Raw genomic sequence first — 21,816 nt, 5'->3', positions numbered from 1 at the left:
GATTTTTGAACACTGGACTTTAGAGTCAGGAAGAACTGAATCTGAGTCCTACCTCTGAAACTTCCTGGCTGTATAGCCATGGCCTAGTTATTTAACTCCACTGAGTTTCAGTTTCTAGACGTGTAAAACAAGGAAAATATTCCTAGAGTACCTCCCTCACTGCATTGTTGTGAGAGGCTCAAATAAGGTATTTTGCAAACAAAGCTCTCTATGTGTCCGTCATTACTATTAATTTGCATTCCTGCCTTTCATATATAGAAATATGACTTAAGTCTAGGATACAAATTCAACCATGTAGGGAATTCCTAATGTGAGAACCCTTCCCAAAGAGGCAAACACAATTCATCTATGACTTTCTAGATAAGTCTTAGGGAACTGCGTCATATATAGAGAGGTTAAGTTACAGAGCTAGAAAGTGGGATTTCAATCCTATTCTCCCGATCCCAACCCAAATACTCTATCTGCTACTACACTGCATTTTTTTTTGGAGGGGGGAAGGCAGGGCAATTGGGGTTAAGTGACTTGCCTAAGGTCACATAGCTAGTACATGTATCAAGTGTCTGAGGCCACATTTGAACTCAGGTCCTCCTGACTCCAGGGCTGGAGCTCTACTCACTGTGCCACTTAGCTGCCCCACTACACTGCATTATTATAAAATTTACCTATGAATTAACATTCTTCCCTCCTCTATATTCAGTGAAAATTGGAAGAATGAAAATAATAGCTGTGGCAAGTACAACTCTAAGAAGAATTACAAATGGAATGCAAGGTATGGTAGGCTCTCCCAGGATTATGGCCACACCAGAGCATCTGGAGATGGCCAGGCCCTGAAGGAAAGCCTTTCAATCCATCCCTGGCTGGCCTGATGCTGACTATTTTAGTAGCCAATCTCCTTGGTGGAAAGAGGGAGAGGAAGTGGTATCTCTACATTTTCATGCCTTCTCTAACTATTTCACTGAACCCCATTAGTATAAAATTCCTATGAAAATCCTTGAGGTGTATGCTATAGTTTCCAAACTTCCAATCATATTGATTTTTCTCTTTAGGGAAAGTGATGAGAGATGTGTGATCAGTTGTACTGCTTTTTCTGTTCATTTCTTTAAAGGCTGCAAATTCATCTTACAATTCATTGAGACAATGCACTGAAGCAGGTAAAAAGCAAGCTAAACATCAGGTTGGTTTTATTCAGACTATAAACTTTTATTAGATTATGCATTTGCTATCCTTCTCATTGCTATAAGCGAAGCATCATAATCCATAAAGCAAATTTGGATCTTTCTATTGCCACGAGGAAGCCTGTAACAGGCACCAAGAGCTCCATAGGCTCTATTCTTGTGTAACTACACATTTGTATTCAGTACAGAGAAGTATTTCTGTAAACATGTCATCATGGCCACAAATGACTACAAATCTGATGGCACAGCAAAGGAAGACTGCATGTTGCCTAGGCCAGGGCAATGTTAAAGCTTTTCCTACCAGAAACAACTTCCTATCATCCCCTCCCTTGCATTCCCCCCTTATTTCAGAAACTAGAAACTGCTAACATTTTAGGCTTGATCATTTTAATTAGTATCTCGTACCACAAGGTGTAGTTCCAATAAATCACATAAAGTCAGCTATCATAGAATTCAGCATGAGATGTTCACATCATATCAGGGCATCATTGTATTTCATTTGTTTAGAAACCCCTTATAGAGCCAGAATTTGAAAGCTATGCTTCTGGTCAATTACCCTATAGCACTGCCATTAGCAAATGCAAGCTTAATGCCATCATACGGGCATTAACTAATTTTTCATTCCAACGGGACAGGAAACTCCTGTGCCTCCCAGGCCACAGTATCCATTGGGATTCTTGCTGAGGTATTGTTGATGGTAATCTTCAGCATAATAGAATTCTTGACCCTCTTGGATGTCAGTTGTAATTGTACCGTAGCCACTTTCTGTAAGGACCTGTGAAGAGAGAGCAGTTTGTTAATCACTGTCATCGACATCAGAGTAGCTGGCATTAATGGAGTTTTTACACTTAAAATACTCTACATGAATTATTTCATTTGATTCTCATAACAATCTTGGGAGGTAGGTAATAAATATATTATTATCCTCATTTCACAGAACAGGACCCTGAGGTTAAATAATTTGCTTAAGATCAGAGGATTTGTTTAATGTTTACAAAATACTTTATGTGAATTATCTCATTTGATCTTCACAATGATCCTAAGAAGTAGGGTAGTGCAGAGTACCAACACTGGAATGAGAGGATCTGGGTCTGAATCCTGGCATTGCTGCTAACTGCCTGTTACCTTGGGTAAGTATCTTGACCCTTCTGGGTCTCGGTTTTCTCATCTGTAAAATGAGGGGGTTGGACTGGATGAGATCCAAAATTCCTTCTGGCTCTAATCTATGATGATTCCCCATTTTACTGAGGAGGAAATCAAGGCACAGAAAAGTCAAGCAATTTGCTCAAGATCATACAGCTAGTAAGAAGCAAAGCTGAAATTCGAACCCATGTCCTCTACCTCCTAAAACCCAACTGTTAAAGTTTACATGTAGAACAAAACCAAGGAAAGAGATACTTAGTGATGACTTGACTGCTCGAGCAATGAGACAGCGACAAGATGAACTAGGACAGAGTGAACATAAAGAAGCTCTCCATGAATTAGATGCTTGACCAGGAACAAGTCATTCCACCTCATTGGGCTTCAGTGTTTCCATTTGAATATAAGGTGGTTGGATGTGGCCTTTAAGGTACCTTCTAGCTCTGACATTCTACGTTCCTATAATGCCAAGTTTATAAGCAGTCAACTTTCAAACTAGCCAGGCTGCAAAATATGTAGGATAGGACTGGGGAGATAATAGACCACAGTAAGAGAGTAAAGCTTTACCATTATTTTTTTTTTGGAGGGGAGAAGGCAAGGCAATTGGGGTTAAGTGACTTGCCTAAGGTCACACAGCTGGTAAGTGTGTCAAGTATCTGAGGCTGGAGTTGAACTCAGATCCTCCTGACTCCAGGGCTGGTGCTCTACTCACTGCCCCAAGGCTTTCCTGTTATTAAGCCCTTTGCTCACAACAACCCGTCTTTCAGGTTGTCGACAGTGAATGATCTTAAATCTACTTAAAGGTCATCAAGGAGAGGCCACAAAACCCTTGTTACAACTTTTTGGTCAAACTGAACCATCATCAATATCCTTCAAAATTTAAAGGATCTGTGATTTCGCTGGCATGGACATACCCTCCACCAGTGTGGATCTCCATCCCTCTGTGCCTTACTAAGGCCATCATGAATTACCCTGACTGAAAACTTAAATCACATCAGCTTTCCAGTGATGAGCCTCTCCAAACTTAGCTAGTCTGATCCTTAGATGAGCCACTTATCCAAGGTATCCCTGGAGAATCAATACTGAGAGCATTTTCAGCTTGGTAGGACTGGTAAGAGCTCACAGGCTACTAGTGTGGCTTTTAAGAACCTAGTGGCATAGAAAGGAGGCATCGAAAGGTATACAGTAAGACAATGATCATCAACTAATATCTGTTGAATATATAAATTATATATATAAATATAAAATTTAAATATAAAATATTTAAATTATATATAAATGTAAAAATTATATTTGATTATAAAAATAGTTACAGATTTAAAATTGATATATAGGTAAATATATGACGCCAAAAAGTAAGCATATAAAACAATACTCGTTCTCTTCGTTGTTCTGGCTTTTCTCTCTCAGTGTAGGTTAATTTTGTGTATATTTAGGGCAGGTATCTCTAACATTTATTTTAGTAGAAGATTTTTAAAAACATTTCTCTAAAGCCTTAGGATCACAGTGATTGGGGGAGGATTTTTGACTCCGAAGTCTCAAAGTTAGAGGGAGGAGGTAGGAATTACTTGACAAGTCCCTGAGCAGCTCAGGGAAGGAAACACTACTCCCTACAGGAGTACGGTAGAAGAAATTGGTTTGAAAATATGCCATTAGCAAATAGGCTACATATTAACAACACATTAAAAATATTATAAATTATGATTGAGTTGTATTTCTATCAGACACTAGATTGGTTTACTATAAGGATATACAGACACTACAATATAGACACTATAATAGAACATATTAGTAACATAAATTATGTAATTTATATGATCAAAGCTAAAAACGTTTTTGTGAAAATCCATATCCATTTCTGTTAAAAACACTATAATGTAAAGGAATAAATGAATTTTTCCTTAACATGGTAAATAATATTTATTTAAAACCAAAAGGAAACATTGTTTATAAAATGTAGGAAAGTTAGAGGCCTTTCTGATAAGACTGGGGCAAAGCAAGGATGCCAATTATCATCACTACTTTTTAACATTGTGCTAGAAATACTAACTATAGCAACAAAACAAGAAAGAGAAATTGAGAGAATCTCATTCTAGGCAAGAGGAAACAAAATGATTATTTGTTTTTGCAAATGATATGATGGTCTATCTAGAGAACCTTAAAGAGTTAATGAAAATTAATTGAAATTCAGTCAAGTTGCAGAATATAGAATAAATCCATATAAATAATAAGAATTCCTATTTATTATCAAAAAGGTTCAGGAGGAAGAGACATTCCATTGAAAATAACTACAGAATGTATAATATTTGGGATCCTATTAATACATACGTAGGGACTATATGAATGAAACTGAAAAAAAACCAGACCTAAATAACTGAGGAAATGTTAATTGCTCATGAGTAGGCAAAGGCAGTATAATAAAAATGACAATACCACCTAAATTAACTTGTTTATTTAGTGCTGTACCAATCAATCAATCAATTGATTGCTTTATGGAACAAGGAAATTCATCTGGAGGGACAAAAGATCAAGAATCTCAAGAGAAATGATGAAAAAAGAGAAGTGGTAAAGGCCCAGCTGTACCAGAGCTTGAAATATACGACAAAGTAGTATTCATTGAAACATATTGATTAAAACAAGAGAGATTAATCAGGGGAAGAGATTAAGCACATAATATACAGAAGCAAACAAACACTTTAGTATTGTGTTCAATAAACCCACAGATCCCAGTTACCGAAAAAATGTTGGTAAAACTGGAAAAGTTTGGCAGAATTAGGTACAGACCAACATCTCACACCATACACCAAGAGAAACTCCAAATGGATACATGACTTAGACACAAAAAGGGATATCATTAGCAAATTAGAGGACTAAGGAAGAAATTACCTTTTACAGATGTATGAAGAGAGGAGGCATTCATGATCAAACAAATAATAGAGAGGATCACAGAGGACAAAATGAGTAATTTTGGTTATATAAAATTTAAAGGTTTTAATCAAATGCAGTTATAATTAGAGCAAATTAAATAAAAACAAACCTAAGGCTCTACCTCACTTTCATCAGATTGGCAAATGTGATCAAAGAAGAAAAAGACAAATATTTGAGGGACTCTGGGAAAACAGGCACAGTAATGCACTGCTAGTGGAGCTTGGATTCGGGATAATCATTCTAAAAAGCAATTTGGAACTATGCCCCCAGAGTCACTAAAATGTACACACACTTTGACCCAGTGATACAACTATTAGGCACATACCCTCAATGGATTGAAGAAAGAAGAAAATGACACATCTGTACCAAAATATTTATAGCAACTCTTTTTGCAGGAGCAAAAAAAAAAAAACAACCCAGAAACTACTGAAGATGGCTAAACAAATCATGATATATGAATGTAATGGGATATTGCTGTACCATAAGAAATGATTAAATGGATAATTTCAGAGAATAACTGGAAGACCTATATGAATTGATGCAGAGTAAAGTAAGCAGAACGAAGGGAACAATTCATACAATTTTAAAGAAAAGCAACTTTGAAATACTAGAAAACTTTGAAGAATGCAATTAAAAATCATGATTTTTGAAGGCCAAAGATGAACCATGCTACCCACAAAGAGGTAACAGACTAAAAATTCAGAATGACACATACATTTTGGGACATATACAATGAGGGAATTTGCTTTGCTAGGCTATGTATATTTGTTACAAGAGGTTTTTGTGGGGTTGTTTTTTGTTCAAGACAGAGGAGAGACAGAAAATAAATGCTTGTTAATTGAAAAAATAATACTTTTTTTTAAAAAAGAAAAATCTACCCCTTAAGGCTTAAAGATTGGAGCCACCTGACTTTGGCGATATTAGTCTTTTATATAATGTCAACCTAATGAGTATGTATATATAATGTTTTCATCCTATGTTTCTGATAATGAATAAACTAGGTGGTACAGCGGATAGAACGCTGGGCTGGAGTCAGGGAGATTGGAGTTCAAATGTGGCCTCAGACACTTGCTAGCTGTATGACCCTGGACAAGTCACTTAACCTTTGTTTATCTCAGTTTCCCCATTTGTAAAATGAGGCTAACAACAGAACCTAACTTACCAACGTTGTTGTGAGGACCAAATGAGATAACAATTATAAAGCTTTTAGCACAGTGCCTGGCACATAGTAAGCACTATATAAAGGTTAACTCTTAGTATTATTAAAGTACTTAGTTCAATTCCATATATTTTAAGTGCCTTCTATGGAAGACGGGATTGGTCTAAGATATGCTCTCATGGTTCTAACAGGAGAGAGATGATATATGGATACATGTGTCCATATACATACGTACATACATACACACATGCATACATACATAACTTAGTTTCATACTTTGAGAGCTTTGATTTTGTCACTGTGAGTACTCCTTCCACCAAAGCAGTTCTTAGCTAATTTATGATATGGTAGCAAACCACTGAAAGTTTTTGTGTCCAAAATATTCATTACCTTGGTGGTCCTTTCTCAAATTTCCCTACTTCTATCAAGGCCACCATCATCATTTCATGGTCATCCAGAATCATAATTTCAGTCACCTCAACTCTTCATCCTCCTTCACCCCATATAGGTAAGAAGCTCACAGCACGACTGCACTTCATGAGACACTGACTGACTGGCAAAATCTTACCAACCAGCTCCCAGTTTCTGCCATAGCTGTCAGGCACTTTCCTGTCTCAGCCCAGTGACCCACCTCTAGATTCTGTCTTAGCCCCAGGGAACTCTCCAGACAGGTCCTCAACCAAGGATATAGAGCACTCTCTTCACCTGCTCCCCCGTACAGGACCTCTCTCTAACCAAAGATACTCTGGGCTCATTCCTCAATAGCATGCTCCCATCTCCTTATGCTCTTCCTATCTATGCTCATTTAGACGCCTCTGATTGCCACTTGGTCATGATGAGCAGGGAGGATTGACATGAAAAGCCTCAAGTTTACCAACCAGGACCTGGGTTTGTTATTATGCATTTCTATAGCGCCTTACATTTTCCTGAGCATTTGAATATAATGTGGAAGGGTGGTTTTGCTCATTAGGCTAGGATGACAAAGACTGTGTTTTTCTAAACCAAGTGGGCCACGAAGGCAACATGAAGCTAATCAACCAATGCCAAGAGTGCTATCCAACCACCTGGCTCAGAATCAGCCAATTCTCTCATAGGATTCACAAGTCAACAGGAAGCAATGCCAATAATTTCAATGCCAATCAGCTTCCTTCTGTTTTTCTGATGTGGTATTAACTGACATCAGGAAAAAGAGAACAAGCCTGTTACTATGAAATGGGGCTTACTTACCCAGGGGCCACCATTACAAATGTTCACCTGGTGAGGCTATTTCTTAATTCCAGTCCTTAGCCTGTCTTTTATTTGTGCCATCCCATTGCTGTCCTTGGTTCCACTTTCACTGGCCCTATTTCTGTTTTGGGCCCTACAAGTATGAATGAAGGGCCTGAGATGCTCCACAATAATCATCCCTTCTCCTTGGCAAACAATGGTATCCTCACTATCTCTACTTCCTATGACTCTGTTGACCCATGTCTTCTCCTTAACCGGCTTTCTGATCTTTGTTGTCTGGCATCCTCTGCATCTCAGACCTCTCTGGCTGCTACTTCTCTATCTCTTTTCTTGGTTCCTCGTCTTCTCCTCAACCACTGCCATACATCAAGGTTTAGACTTAGCTCTGCTCATTTCTATATACACTAACTTCTGCGAGGGATTTATCTAGCTACAGTTTGAATAATTACTTGTTCAGAGAAGGCTTCTGAATATCCCTCTGCCTCTGACCTGATGACATTCTTTCCAGCTTGGTTACACTTGAATACCTGATATTTCCATTGGATATCCATGAGGATATCTAAAGCATAACATGTCACTATTAGCACTCACTATAATTTCTGCTAAACTATTTGTTGTTTTTGTTGTTTTCAGTCATGTCTGATTCTTTGTGACCCCATTCGGAGTTTTCTTGGCAAAGATACCGGAGCGGTTTGCCATTTCCTTCTCTGGCTCATTTTACAGATGAGAAAACTGAGGCAAAAATGCTTAAGTGACTTTCCCAGAGTCACACAGCTAGTAAGTGTCTGAGGATAGATTTGAACTCAAGTCTTCCTGACTGCAGGTCAGGTGCTCTATCCACCACACCACATAGCTGCCCATTATTAAACCATTAGCTCATCTCAATTTTCCCATTACTGCCAGAAAAGACCAAAGGCTTCTAAATTTCCCACCATCTTTTTATCTTTCTCCTTTATTCCCAACATCAAAGTCACCATCATGTCCAGTTGATTCTGTCTGTTACGACCTTCTAATCTGATTTATCCCCCTCCTAGATCAGGTGCCATCACACAGCAGTGTTAGGCCTTTTCACAGCTAATATCTCCACTTGTGCCTTTGACCTTATTCTCTCTTGCTTCAGATTCCTCTTCTGGAAGATGATGGAGTTGAACTAAATTATTTCTTAAGGTCTGTTCCAGTACTAAATCTTATGATTCTTGGTAATGTTATTCAGGTTTTGTTTACCAGGTGCCTGGGCTTAATGGGGTGCCTCTTCACTGATCTCTCTGTTTTAACTCTTCAAACCATCTGATATCTCTTATAGTTTTAGAACTGAAAGGAGCTTCAGATGCCATGCAGTCTAACCCTTTCAATTTAAAGATGAGGAAAGTAAAGCCCAACTGGGGTAAGTAAGTGACTTGACCAAGGTAACTTAGGTAGCATGCACTAGAGGTGCAATGTGAACCCAGGTCCTCTCACTCCAGGCCAGTGCTCTCTTCATCACAGCATGCCCAGTAGCATAAATATTTTCCTGGCTCCCTGACCCAATTGTAAACTCTTGAAGTAACTATTTCTCTTTCTCCTCCTTCCCCAAAGTGCCTTCTCAAAGTTCTCCAGCATTCCCAATACATAAACAATATTCAACATCAGACTGCAAGAGACAGTATGTGTTTTCATGATAGTGTTTTTTTCATCCTCCTACTCAAAAATCTTCAGTGGCTTCTTAATGTCTCTAGAAAAAAATATAAACTCCTCAGCCTGGGAATTAAAGCCCTCTTTAGTGGCTTCGCTGTACCTTTCCAGCCTTGTTTCTCATTACTATTCTTCATGCACTTTATGTTCCAAACCAGCCTACTCGAGATTCTCAGCACACAAGTCATCTTCTACCTCCTGCATTTGCACAAGCCACACCTCACATCTGGAATAAGCTCCCTCTTCATATCTGCCTTTTACATTCCTTATCCTCTTTTAAGACTCAGTGCCAAGGACCTATTTGTACAAAAATATTTATAGCAGCTCTTTTTGTGGTGGTTAAGAATCGAAATTGAGGGGATGCCCATCAATTGGGGAATGGCTGAACAAGCGGTGTGGTATATGATTGTGATGGAATATTATTGTTCTATAAGAAATGACAAGCAGGATGATTTCAGGAAAAACCTGTAAAGATTTACATGAACTAATGCAAAGTGAGGTGAGCAGAACCAGAAGAACGTTGTACATGGTAACAGCAACACTGTACAATGATGAACTGTGAATGACTTAGTTATTCTCAGCAACACAATGATCTAAGACAATCCCAAAGGACTCATGATGAAACGTGCTATCCACCTCCAGAGTAAGAACTGACGTTATCTGAATACAGTGTGGAGCATACTGTTTTTCACTTTCTTTTTTTTTTTGTTCAAGTCTTCTTGTACAAAATGAATAATATGGTCATGTTTTACATGATTGCTTACCTTGGCGGGGGGAAGAGAAGGAGAGAAGGAGGGATAGAATTTGGAACTCAAAAACAACCAAATGCTAAATATTGTTTTACCATGTAACTGGGGAAAAATAAAATACTATTTAAAAAAAAGATTCAGTGACCTAACCAACTCTTCTATTGAACCTTTGCTGACCTCCACAGCTATTAGTACTTTCTCCTTTCTCATATAATCCTGGAGCACTTTGGTTTTTTCTTTGACCTTTGTTACTTGCTTGTATTCCTGTTTTATCCCTCCCTAGAAAAAATAACCAAGTTGTGGTTGTATTAATAGAGAGGAAGGATGAGATATTTCAAAGGAAGAATTGGTAATCCTTGCTGAATGGCTGGATGAGGAATGAACAGAATGGAGCCAAAGGTGACTCCAAGGTTTTAATTCATGATGACTAGGGAAACGCTGTTGTCACTGATAGAAACATTGGAAAGGACATTTTGTCTGCTATCCTCCTCTCTTTTATTCCATAGAACCACATTTATTCTAGTAAATACTAGTAAAGTATTCTAGTAGATGCTAGAACAGCATTCATTCTAGCTTTCTCTACAAAATGGATTAGGGAGACAGACTGTAGCAAATGACAAAAGCTTGTTTGGAAATTAGTGGATTGTAGAGATTTAAGATTGAATTCAATAAGCACTGAATAAGTATCTACCAAATTCAAAGAACAAAGACAAAACAAAAACGATCACAACCCTCAAGGAACCTACATTATACAGAAGGGATTCAACAGGTGGCCAGATATGTAAATAGGAAGTAATTTTGCAAGGGATGGAATGCTAACAACTAAAGAGATAAGGAAACAGTTCCCAAAGGAAAACCACAGATATCTCAATGGCTAGAATTCCCCAGTAATAACATGCCTAGAATCACAGAATGATGGAATATTTAGCTTTGGATGAAAGGCAGTCATCTCATCAAACTCCTATGGAATGATGGAATCCCCAGCTACGAAAGTCTATGGGCTTGATGAGAGTGCCCCGCTAATTCTCTTTTCTTTTCATCTGAAGCAATGTACTCTGTCTACTGGCCTTCTGGTTTCCTTGGCCTTGGAACAAGCATTCTGTAGAACTGGAGAAGGAGATGGCATGAACTCCTTCAGCAGTCAGTCTGGTGAAGCCTCTACCCTTCTAAGAGTAAGGTTTTTAAATGTACAAAATAAAATATACAGAATTACAAAATAAGTCAATTACATTGAAATACAATTGTAAAAACATACAAATAAACAAAAAAACACGTGCAGGGACCTGAGGTTAAGGGCCTTAAGTGGTTTCAAAGGTTACTGAAAAAGTCACAGAATGGGGCTGACCTGGCAGCCTACTTTAAAGTCACATTCTGTATTTCCACAAGGTCCTTCTCCAGCTCATTTTACAGCTGAGGAAAACTAAGGCAAAACAGTGGCTTTCCCAGGTTCACACAGATAATACATGGCTGGATTTGAACTCATGAAGATGAGTCTTCCTGATTTCAAGCCCAGTGCTCTATCCACTGCACCACAGAGCTGCCCTAGCAACTCTCCAGAATTAACTTCCACACAAATCTTCCATTCTTGTCAAACTGGTCTACCCTAAATCTCCTGGGTGAGATAAGATGTCATGAAAATAGAACTGTGCTAGAATTTAGAAGACCTGCATTCTAGATGCCAGTCTGCCTTAAACTTAGCTCTCTGACCATGACTGAGTCACTTCATGTCCCTTTTATTGTCTCTAAAATAAGGATGGTGGACCTCAACTATTCTCTAAGGTCCCTTCTAAATCCAACAGCCCAGGATTCCTCTGTCTTATTTATGCTTCCTGACCCCTCTGGGAACCTTTGCTCCCCTCCACCCTCCTTCCTGGAATGCTCCTCCTTTCTACTTAGCCAGTCCTTCCTTCCCTGTCAAGCTTTCTCTGACAGCCTGATAAGCCATGGGAATTCCTCCCACCTCTGATCTCCTATAGGATTTGTTGTTCTATCCAGCCCCTTTCACTCACATCCCAAGAGTGTTAATTATCTTTTCATGTCCAATCTTCCTAGTGGAATGGAGACTCCTTGAAGGCAGGAGTTTTGACTTATGTTCTTTGTATTCCACGGCTCTCACTCTCCTCCCTTCCCAAGCGGCCCCCCACCCCCACCCCATTCCTAGCATTTGCCCACTTGGGACACTGGCTGGGTCATTAAATTATTGAACTATAAAGAGACTAGATGAGCTAAGACTGGTTTGAAGAACACAGCAAGGTTAAGTAAAAATGCTTGGGATCTCTTCCAGCTCTAACATTCTAGGTTAGAATAGAAAACAGCTTCTGTCTAGTCACATGTTTCCTATTCTAGGCATTCGGAAGCTGAGCTCCAGAATTCACAGCTTCCTGGGAATAGAGGCATGCCAGCTTTCCACAGCAACTGCTGCGCCATGCTCTGGACACAGGTGCAGATTTGGCTACGCTACCTACTGGCAGCTACAGGGCTTCAGGATTGTAGGCAGTGGGCAGGGTAGGCAGAAGGAGGTGAGGAGGGAGAATTGAGAAATTTTCAGGAAGCTTCCATTTCTATCACACCTCCTCCTCCCCCCTCTAATTATACTAGTGAACGAGATCTGGAATATTTCAACCTCCCTGAAAAGATGAAGATTCTCTGCTGAGATTTCAATGTGACACTTTCTTTGTCTATCTCTTTAAATCTGAGAGAGAATTCTAAAGAAACTCCCGTGCATAAGGGTAGCAGAGACAACCCAGTTCAGGGCTGTGAACATCCTTCTTGATTTCAATCCGTATTAGCACTATGTCACCTAGGACAGTAGGATGAAAGCAGCCTCCCCAAATGGAATATTACTATTTAACTAAACTTTATATTTAGAAATTAATTTTTTAAAAAAGATATAATTCCATAGAAAATTAGAGAAAAAAATCTTTCAAGAATCAAGCAAAAAAAAAAAAAGGTGAGTTCAGAAGAGAATTAAGATGATTCAAATTTCCTTCTGGGTCTCAGAGCACAGTTTTCAGCACCTGTGAAGTATACACATACAGAGAAAGGCAGCTGTTTCATTCTGTACCATATCATGTGGTTATTAGAATTGGGGTTATGGGGAGTGAAGGGAAACAAGGGGACTGCAGATAGGCTCTCTCTCCTGGCAGCCTTCCCTGGAGTATGAATAGCAAAAAAAAATCTGAATGCCTATACTGTCAGGTCCAAATGATTTGTATGGCTGCTCTGCAAGTATTTGTAGCCAAGGATGCCCTGGGACTTAACACTGGCTCTAGCCGTTGCTACAGGGTCCAGCATGCCCTCAGCACTGAATGTCATTCCTACTTCTAAATTCCATTGAGCATTTTACTCATACACAGGCACACTTCATCCCTAGCCTTAATCCAAACTCACTCCAGTCTTAGCTTGGGCCCTGCCTCACTAAAGAACAGGATTTCTAAGGCCACTGAGTCACACATTCCCTGTGGTTGAACGGCGGGAAAGAGGGGTGTCCCCTGGCATTTGAGCCTCTAGGTTGTAGAAACAGTAAGGACATTATCAGTTCTAGTCCATGAGTCTAACGTGGAACCTCTAGGACAAGTTATCTTTCCAACAAAATCAGACCCTTTAGTCAAGCATTACTACAGTTGAGTTCTTGTGATTAGCAGTAAGGACACAAAGAAAAGTAAAAAATAAAAAAAACCAAACCAAATCAATAGGACCTGTTCTCAAGAAATGTACATTCTAATGAGGAAGAAAATATGAGCTGCTTTTGATATGTCCTACTGCTATTAATGGCACCCAGGCTCAGAACCTCGGCATCATCTTTGACCCTTCCTTCTTCCTCATCCCAGCTCCTCTCTATCCATGCTCGATGACCTGGAAGTCTGTGATCCTATGGCTGTTCAAGAAATTTCAGAGGCTGCTTTTGCCTCTAGGATAAAAGACAAACTCCTCTGTTTGTCATTTAAAGCCCTTGACAATCAGGCTGCAACTAGTTTACCTGTCCAGGCTTAGTCAATCGATAAATCCATAAATAAACATTTCTTAAGGGCCTAATTATATGTGCCAGGCATTACACTAAGAGTGAGGATACGGAAAGAGGCAGAAGACAGCCCCTGCTCTCAAGGAGCTTACAATCTAATGGAGGAGGTAACAAGCAGACAAATAGGTACAAAGCAAGCTACATACAGGATAGATGGATAATTAACAGAGGCAAAGCACTGGAATTAAGAGGGGTTGGGAGAAGGCTTCTTATAGAAAGATTTTAGCTGGGACTTAAGGCAAGTCAGGGAGGTCAACACACATCACATAGTGCACATTACTGTCCTTCACGCCCTCTATGCCCTGGCCAAACTAACTTATGCTTTTCCCTCACATGATAGTCAGTTGCCTATCTCTTTGCAGGCTCTTTTGTACAAGCTCTTTTCCATGCCCCAAGCTCCTCTGCCCAGGGTCCATCACAATCTGCCTTCTAAACTAAGTGCTTTGCAAATCACAAAACGCTATATAAATGTCAGCTATCTACCCTCATCTCACATTATTCCTTCATTAACTTTATGCTCCAGCCCAAATGGACGTTTCCCCAGTTGCTCAAACATATCCCCCTCTTCTCCTTGATTGCCTTTGACTTACTGCTTAACATTTCTGATTGTTAAAATACTACCCATCCTTCAAAGCCTAGTCTAAATGCTACCTCTTCCATGAAATATTCTTTACTTATCTCACTTAGACAAGTACTGTTCCTCCTCTCAGAACCCTTATATAATTTTGTGCACTTTTATGCACTTATCACATTTTATGTTGTTTCAGAGTTATTTATGGTCAGATTTTACCATCTCTACTACACTGTAAGCTCTTTGAGGGCAAGGTCTATGTCTGGAGAGGCAGTGTGGTAAACTGTAAAGACCCTGGACCTGAAGTCAGAAATCATAGATTTGGGTTCTGTTGCCACTACTTATTAGCTGGGGGACCTGGGGCAAGTTATTTTTAATTGCTCCAAGACTCAGTGTCCTAATATGTAAAGTGGGAATAATGTTTTCACTTCCTAACTGAGAGGGTTGTTATGATGACAGCATTTCGTGAAATTTTATATCCTTTATAAACTGCTTTAGCATGGTTTATTGATCTTGCTCCTTAAGAAGCATCTCTTGTGTGCTTGAAGATGATGCTTCCAGGAAGAAGATGGATAATAAGAGAAAAAAAATCCAATATGCTCTAAGGATCAAAAAAGTCATTGGGGTCACCTCCTTCAGTATATCTAAATAATAGGAATCTAAGCTAAATCTTCAGGAGCTACTAATATGAAAATCTATTTCATTCATTTCTTCATTTTGAAGGGGAAATCACCATACTGTAGTTCTCTGTTTAGGGTTCCTATGTTTTATTATATTCTAGGAAGCTGGGAACCATTCAGAAAATGTTAAGAAATCCATATCATCTTAAGTTGATCACAAAGGACTTTTATCTGGGCAGCTTCTTCATTCAGTTAATACTCAGAAACCTGCCAAAATAATCTTCCTTATGTTACTTATGTTACTCCTCTGCTTAAATCTACCAGTGGCTCCCTATTCCCAATTGGAAAAAATGATATTCTCTTTGATCTGGTATTTGAGGCTCTCCACAATCTAGCTCTCATCTTCCTTTTCAGTCTTATTTTATACTATTACCCCTAATGTAGTCTGCATTGCAGCCAAATAGAACTGCTAGCTTTTATCTGATGCTGTTCTGCTCTTTCCTGTTTCCTGTACTTTCTTTTCAACTCTGCTAATGGTTATCATTATATTATCTTAAGGTCTGCTTGCTTACCACCTCCTCCATGAAGCTGTCTCTGATCGCTCCAGTTGAAAGCGATTTCTCACAATTTCCCAGAGTATTTTGTGTATTTGTCCCATCACGTCCTACCCTATATTATACTTATTTATATACAATGTATGCATCTCACATCACTCTGTTGTCATTCTTCTATCTATGTACTCTCCGGATGATCTGACTCAGCTGGAACTTTCTGCAGATCTGCTTTCTGCTTTACAGCTTTGCACTGCTTTGTAAGACAAAACCATTCTCGATCTTCCTCCATACGGCTTTGCAAATGGACTTGCCATTCTAAACTAATGTTGCCCTGTGAAATGCTTGCTGGCTAAGGTAGTTCTGGTAGCTAGGTGGCACTGTGGATAGAGCTCTGGACTTGAAGCGTGAAGGAGACCTGAGTTCAAATTTAGCCTCGGACACTTGCTAGCCCTGTGACCCTGGGTAAGTCACTTATCTGTCTCCCTCAGTTTCCTCAACTGTAAAATAGGGATTAAAAATAGCATCTACCTCTTAGGGTTATTGGACAAGTCGCTGAAGCTCTCTGGGCCTCCATTTCCTCACTTGTAAAATGTTAGACTAGATGGCTTTTATGGCCTCTTCTAGCTCTAAATCTATGATCTCATACACTTTTAAAAGAAATGGTGACAGCCAGAGTCTTTGCTTTTACCTGTTTCCCATTTTTCATTCGCTAGATCACTTAAATAGGTTGTAAAGGAGATATTATATAATTATACCCAGTCTTCTCAATTTTCCTCTTTAATCTCAAGTTAATTTTGACCTTTGCTCTAACCAGCTGGCCAACTTTGCACATAACAGGCAATTTATAAAATATTTGTTGGATATGAATTTTAACAAACATCTACCATGGACACCACTGCATCTGCTAGCCTCTGAGGGGGATGCCAAGCACACCAACGTGGACCCTCCCTCAAAAAGCACGCAGTGTAATAGATTGGGGAAAGCCCCTGCACAAATAAGTATGTGATAAACATCAGAAATCCTTATACAGCAAAGGCACAAGGGGTTATTAGATCTGACAAAAGAGGGATCCTTATTGTCTGAAGGAACGGAAAAAGGCCTGTTACAGAAACTAGAATGAGGTGGGCATTTCAGGAATAAGGAAGGCAACTGATCAGAGGGTGTGTCTGAGGGATGGCAGACATTCTAGTTCCTACCACTGCGGGGAGAATATGGACCCACTCCGCAACTATAGAGACCTTTTGGGGCCTCTCAGGCTTCCCAGTAGTCAGCAACCCTCCCATCAGCATTACCAACCCTTCTGCCATCTGGACAGGCTACTCCACTCTAGCCACGTAGGCCTGCTTCCTCGTAGCTAACAACTCACTCATTCTTCTTTCTCTCCGGACATTTTTCTCAAGTCGTTTTCCTCCCTAGCAGGATAGCCTGTCAATACCATCCTTTCCCCACAAGATGGCATACGCTTCATTTTATTTTTCTTTTAAGAACTGATAACCAGGAATTAAAAGACACCATAATATACCAAAATGAAAACTGGGAGAACAATTGACACAATGATAAAAATATCATAGAGAAAAGCAACCCTGAAAGACTGTAGGATTCTCATCACAATGCAAGGATAATGCATTGATCAGAGAAATGAAGATGAACCATGCTATTCACCTTCTGATAAGTAGAGGTGATGAACTTAAAATGCAAAAAAAAAAAAAAAAGACATACATTTTCAGATATGGCTAGTGTGGGAGTTTGTTTTGCTGGCCTATGCAGTTATGTATTGAGAGATTTCTTTTTCAAGGTTGTTTTTTTTTAATTTGTTCATTTGGGAGAGGGGGTAAGAGGGAGGGACAGATGAAATTTTTAAATGCTTGTCAATTCACAAAATTTTAAATATGTACCATAAAATTCATTCTAACAAGCTTTTAAATTGCAAAATGATAGGGACATAGAGTCAGAAGGAACCTTAGCAAATCATCTAGCCCAATTTCATTTTACAGATGAAGAAACTGGGTCGTAGAGAGGTAAAAATGATGTATTCATTGTCTTACAGTTAGTGGCAAAATCAGGTCTAAAATCCAGGTCCTCCAATTCCCCGCTCTAATTTTCTTCACTTTTCCATGAACTCTCAATATATTGCACTGATATATCATATCTATGTGGGAAAATAATTTAGATATGTCTTTAATATAATTATTGTGCTGTTCCTATTAATAGACTCTTATCACAGTTCAAGCTATACAAAGAGAACTAACAAATATTACACAGTATAAAAATGAAGTAACAATTCAGAATATAATTCTCTGTTGTCATAGGGTTTAAAGATGAAAGATTTAGTCCAATTGTCTTATTTTATAGACCAGGAGAAATGAAGTAATTAGCCCATGGTCACAATGCTTTTAAGTGCCAGGTCCTACATTCAAACCCTGATTCTAAATTCAAGGCTCTTTCTATTCAATCACATAGCCTCTGGTCAGATTTTTCCAAGTTGATCTCCCTCATGCTCTGCTGGCCCCAGTGATTGATTGCTGATCCATCTCAAAGATGCAAGACACCTCAATAGATGATATACTGAACAAAAGCCCTGCGTTGGTGTTCATCTTCAAGCATTTTGAGAACAGGGGGTGGGGCTTCATTTTTATCAGCTCCTGGCACAAAGTAGGGCTTAGGAAATGCTGGCTGTTGTCATTGCCGTCACTATGCTTATAGTGATAGATATCCTGCTTTAGGGTCTGCAGACTGGCTTGTGAGAGCAAAGAGTTAAGTCAGAAATTTAAGCAATGAAGAAACAATGGAACCCCTGTTCTGTTTGCCATTGGCTAATCATGCATTCTCTGAGCCATGAGCCCTTGTCAATATAGCAAGAATAGCCATCTGTGTGGAGAAGTGAGCTCCTATTCTCTGAGAAAGTTTCTCAGACTCTGGCCAAGGCCATGAGAGCAGGCTCAGTCCATTTGCAGATTTAGATGAAGAGTGAGTCAAACTCTACACTCCTTCCCTTTTAATGAAAGACGGCTAGCATTGATATCATGGCTGTAAGGCTTGAAAAGCACTTTATATATGTTAACCCATTTGATCCTCACAACACCCATGTAAGGTAGGTGCTATTATGGCCCAGGATAACACAGCTAGTTAAATGTCCAAGGCAGGGTTCAAACTCTTTTGTTCCTTCAACCAATGAAAATGCTCAACGGTCCTGAAGTGAACATCCAGGAGGGGAGGTAACAGATAACTGATCATTGCTTTAGGATCTTAGGGAAAGAAGGAAAAGTGTTGATGCATATTAGAGATGGAATCTTTCTTTTAAAAGAAAAAAGGGAAAAGTGAGAGGCTGCCTTTGGTATTACCCCTTGAGACCACAGAAACTGTGCTTCTCAAAGAGCTGCTGGAAATTCGTCTTGAGAAGTAGATTAAAACAACCACAGCACCCCCTATCTCCGCTCTCCCACTTCCAGGCTTCCGCTGGTTGTAAAAAAGAACATCCCATCAATAAACCTCAATAGGATATGTAAGTTTTGCGTGGGGCCCATCTTTCATCTCCCTGGTATGGCTACTGGCTTACCACAAAAATCACTCATTTAGAAAGCATTCACAGCTAAATGGTAAGGAAATGGACAGGAGAGCTTGATCAATTTTCCTTTTCATTCAAAGCTTACTAAACCAAAATAAAACTAATTCACTTTTCTAACTTACCAAGGCAATGCTATTCCCTTACTGGAATTCCCACCATCACTATCACCCCTCTGGGTTGGGCAAAAAAAGGTGAGGGAAGTATTTCCAAAAGATCCTTGTGAAAATGCTTTTTATTATTAGGAGGGGGAAGAGAAAAGGATCATCTGGTTGGGTTAGGGCATCTCCTCCTTCGCTTAGTATTAGGCCACTCAGTTTGGCATGCAATATGAGGCGGGAACAAGATCTGATAGAAAGAGTGCTAAACCTGGCACAGCACACAGCAGGTGCTCATTAATACTCACTGAACACCTTTCTGCTCATAGAAATGATACCTTAGATCACAACCGAAATGACTAGTATGGTCCTCAAGTTTCTGCTTTACTTTGGAGGAGAAAAAGCAACAACTTTACCATTAGCATAATCTTCCTGGCATCAGCATCTGCTCAGGATCCTTAGCTTCCTCTGAGGCTCTACTCAGGTGTTTATTTCCTGATTCCCTCTCCCCCTCCCCCATTTCTCTCTCTCTCTCTTTCTCTTTCTCTCTCTCTCTCTCCCCCCAAATTAAATTATATCTATCTATTTAAATGCAGCATGTTCCCTAGAAGTATATAACTTTCTTGGAGGAGAGAGGCTGTCTCATTTTTGTCTTAGTATCCTGGTACCTAGCATGGTGCCTGGCACTGAGTAGGCCCTTAATCAACGTTTATTGAATATAACAAAACAGCCATCCCCTCTTGGGTTCAAATCTTGCCTCAGACACTTCTTAGATGTGTGGCCCTAAGCAAAGTCACTTAACCTTTCTCAGCCTCAGTTTCTGCATCTGTAAAATACGGATGCCTTATAGGGCTAATGTGATGAATAAACGAAATCAAATTTGTAAAGCACTTTGCAAATCTTAAGGCACTACATGCTAGCTGTTGTTATCATCTCTGGGACTCATACTGTTCAGCATCACTGTTCCTCCACCAGATTGATTTTTTTCCCCCTGTTCAAACCTATATCTCCTTTTATAAACCTCCAATTGGATTCTTTTTTCTCAGATTCATCAGTGTACCTGACATAACAGACGTTCCTGGGGTCAAGAAACAAGAGCCACTTTCCTGACCTTGCCTTGGTTCCCCTGCCTCCTCCTCTGGTGCACATTCAACGGCTCATGATCCGGGCTACTCCTTCTTCCTCTACAAAGTAGGAAGTAAGGTTGTTTCTTGGACTCCTGATGGCCCAACAGCTAGCGAGCCATTCCCTAACGAAAAGACCAAGGCCTGCCATAGTCCTTGACCTATGCCGGAGCCTGATTCAGTGGTTGTTTTCTTGGGCAAATTTGGGGTTGGCTAGACTTTTACTGAGCAAACATTCTTTAAAAAAAAAGATGGAAGTTATTTTTATAGCTTTTAAATAAAGCCACTAGAAAAGAAAATGCTATCGATTTGGTGCTGAATGGAGGCTCCTTGATTCCTGTGCTCAGCACATGTGGAACATGCTGCCTATGTCCCATAATGTTAACTCCCCATCATAATATGATTTAAATCTGCCCCTGGTGTTTCAGCCGTGGAGTGGGACTACAGTGCCTATTATTTTCCTCCTGAAAGACTCCAAACCGACACAAACCCAAGGCCCTGCTGCAGTAATGGAATTTTGTTTTTTGATTCAATCAATTACAGTTAGTCAGAGGAAGAAAAAGGTCATTCAGACAACAACATGATATTTACAAGGGACTTTAAGCTCAGAAGCATTACCCGTTTACAAGCTACAATCAGAATTACGTGGACCCTCCACAACTTGGATGGGTTGATCTCTAAAACAAATGGAGAAGATCGGAAAAGAGGTGAAACTATTAATTCTAATGTAATGTTTTTAAACAACTTGCTTGTGTAAATGAATAACCCATGTAAATTCTAATTGGGGACCTCGGATCAGACACTTATAACTCTGTCTTATAGTTTAAGTTTCCATATTTTTTTATCTTAAGGGTTTTCATTCCTAAACCTACCAGGAATTTGCTTGTGACTGTGGATAATGCTCTCTACCTCCTGGAACCTCAGTTTTCTCATCTGTAGAGAACAGGAATTGGACTAGATGATCTCTAAGGTCCCTGGACCTTAGCCACCATTTCTATGACCTCTGAGGTAAATCTCATATTGCCTTCAGTCCAATCCAACAAGCATTTATCAAATACTATGGAGACAAAGAGAAATATGAATAGTTCTGGGCCTCTAATATGTTGCCTTCTGCCTCATGTTATCCTGGGTCTCTTACATGGTTTGCAGTTCAAGATTATGTAGTTACAGATTCATTTTCTTCTTTTGATGAAAGAGGAAGTAGGGTCTAGCTTCCA

At 39.5% G+C, this 21,816-nt stretch overlaps 1 protein-coding gene across 1 annotated transcript in view; it reads right to left on the bottom strand.

Moving 5' to 3' along the window:
• Positions 1–1,164: 1,164 nt before the first annotated feature.
• The window catches only part of MSRA (methionine sulfoxide reductase A), a 558,760-nt gene continuing 538,108 nt past the window's right edge, over positions 1,165–21,816 (bottom strand). The window contains exon 6 of the mRNA XM_036750478.1: positions 1,165–1,950. Coding sequence (XP_036606373.1) covers positions 1,786–1,950 — 165 coding nt within the window. The 3' untranslated portion in view covers positions 1,165–1,785. The remainder of the gene's footprint in view (positions 1,951–21,816) is intronic.

The sequence above is a fragment of the Trichosurus vulpecula genome, chromosome 3, assembly GCF_011100635.1.
Source record: "Trichosurus vulpecula isolate mTriVul1 chromosome 3, mTriVul1.pri, whole genome shotgun sequence".
NCBI classification, from domain to species: Eukaryota; Metazoa; Chordata; class Mammalia; order Diprotodontia; family Phalangeridae; genus Trichosurus; species Trichosurus vulpecula.
Note: the sequence above shows the minus strand (reverse complement) of the source record. Positions and strands in the feature narration are given on the sequence as shown.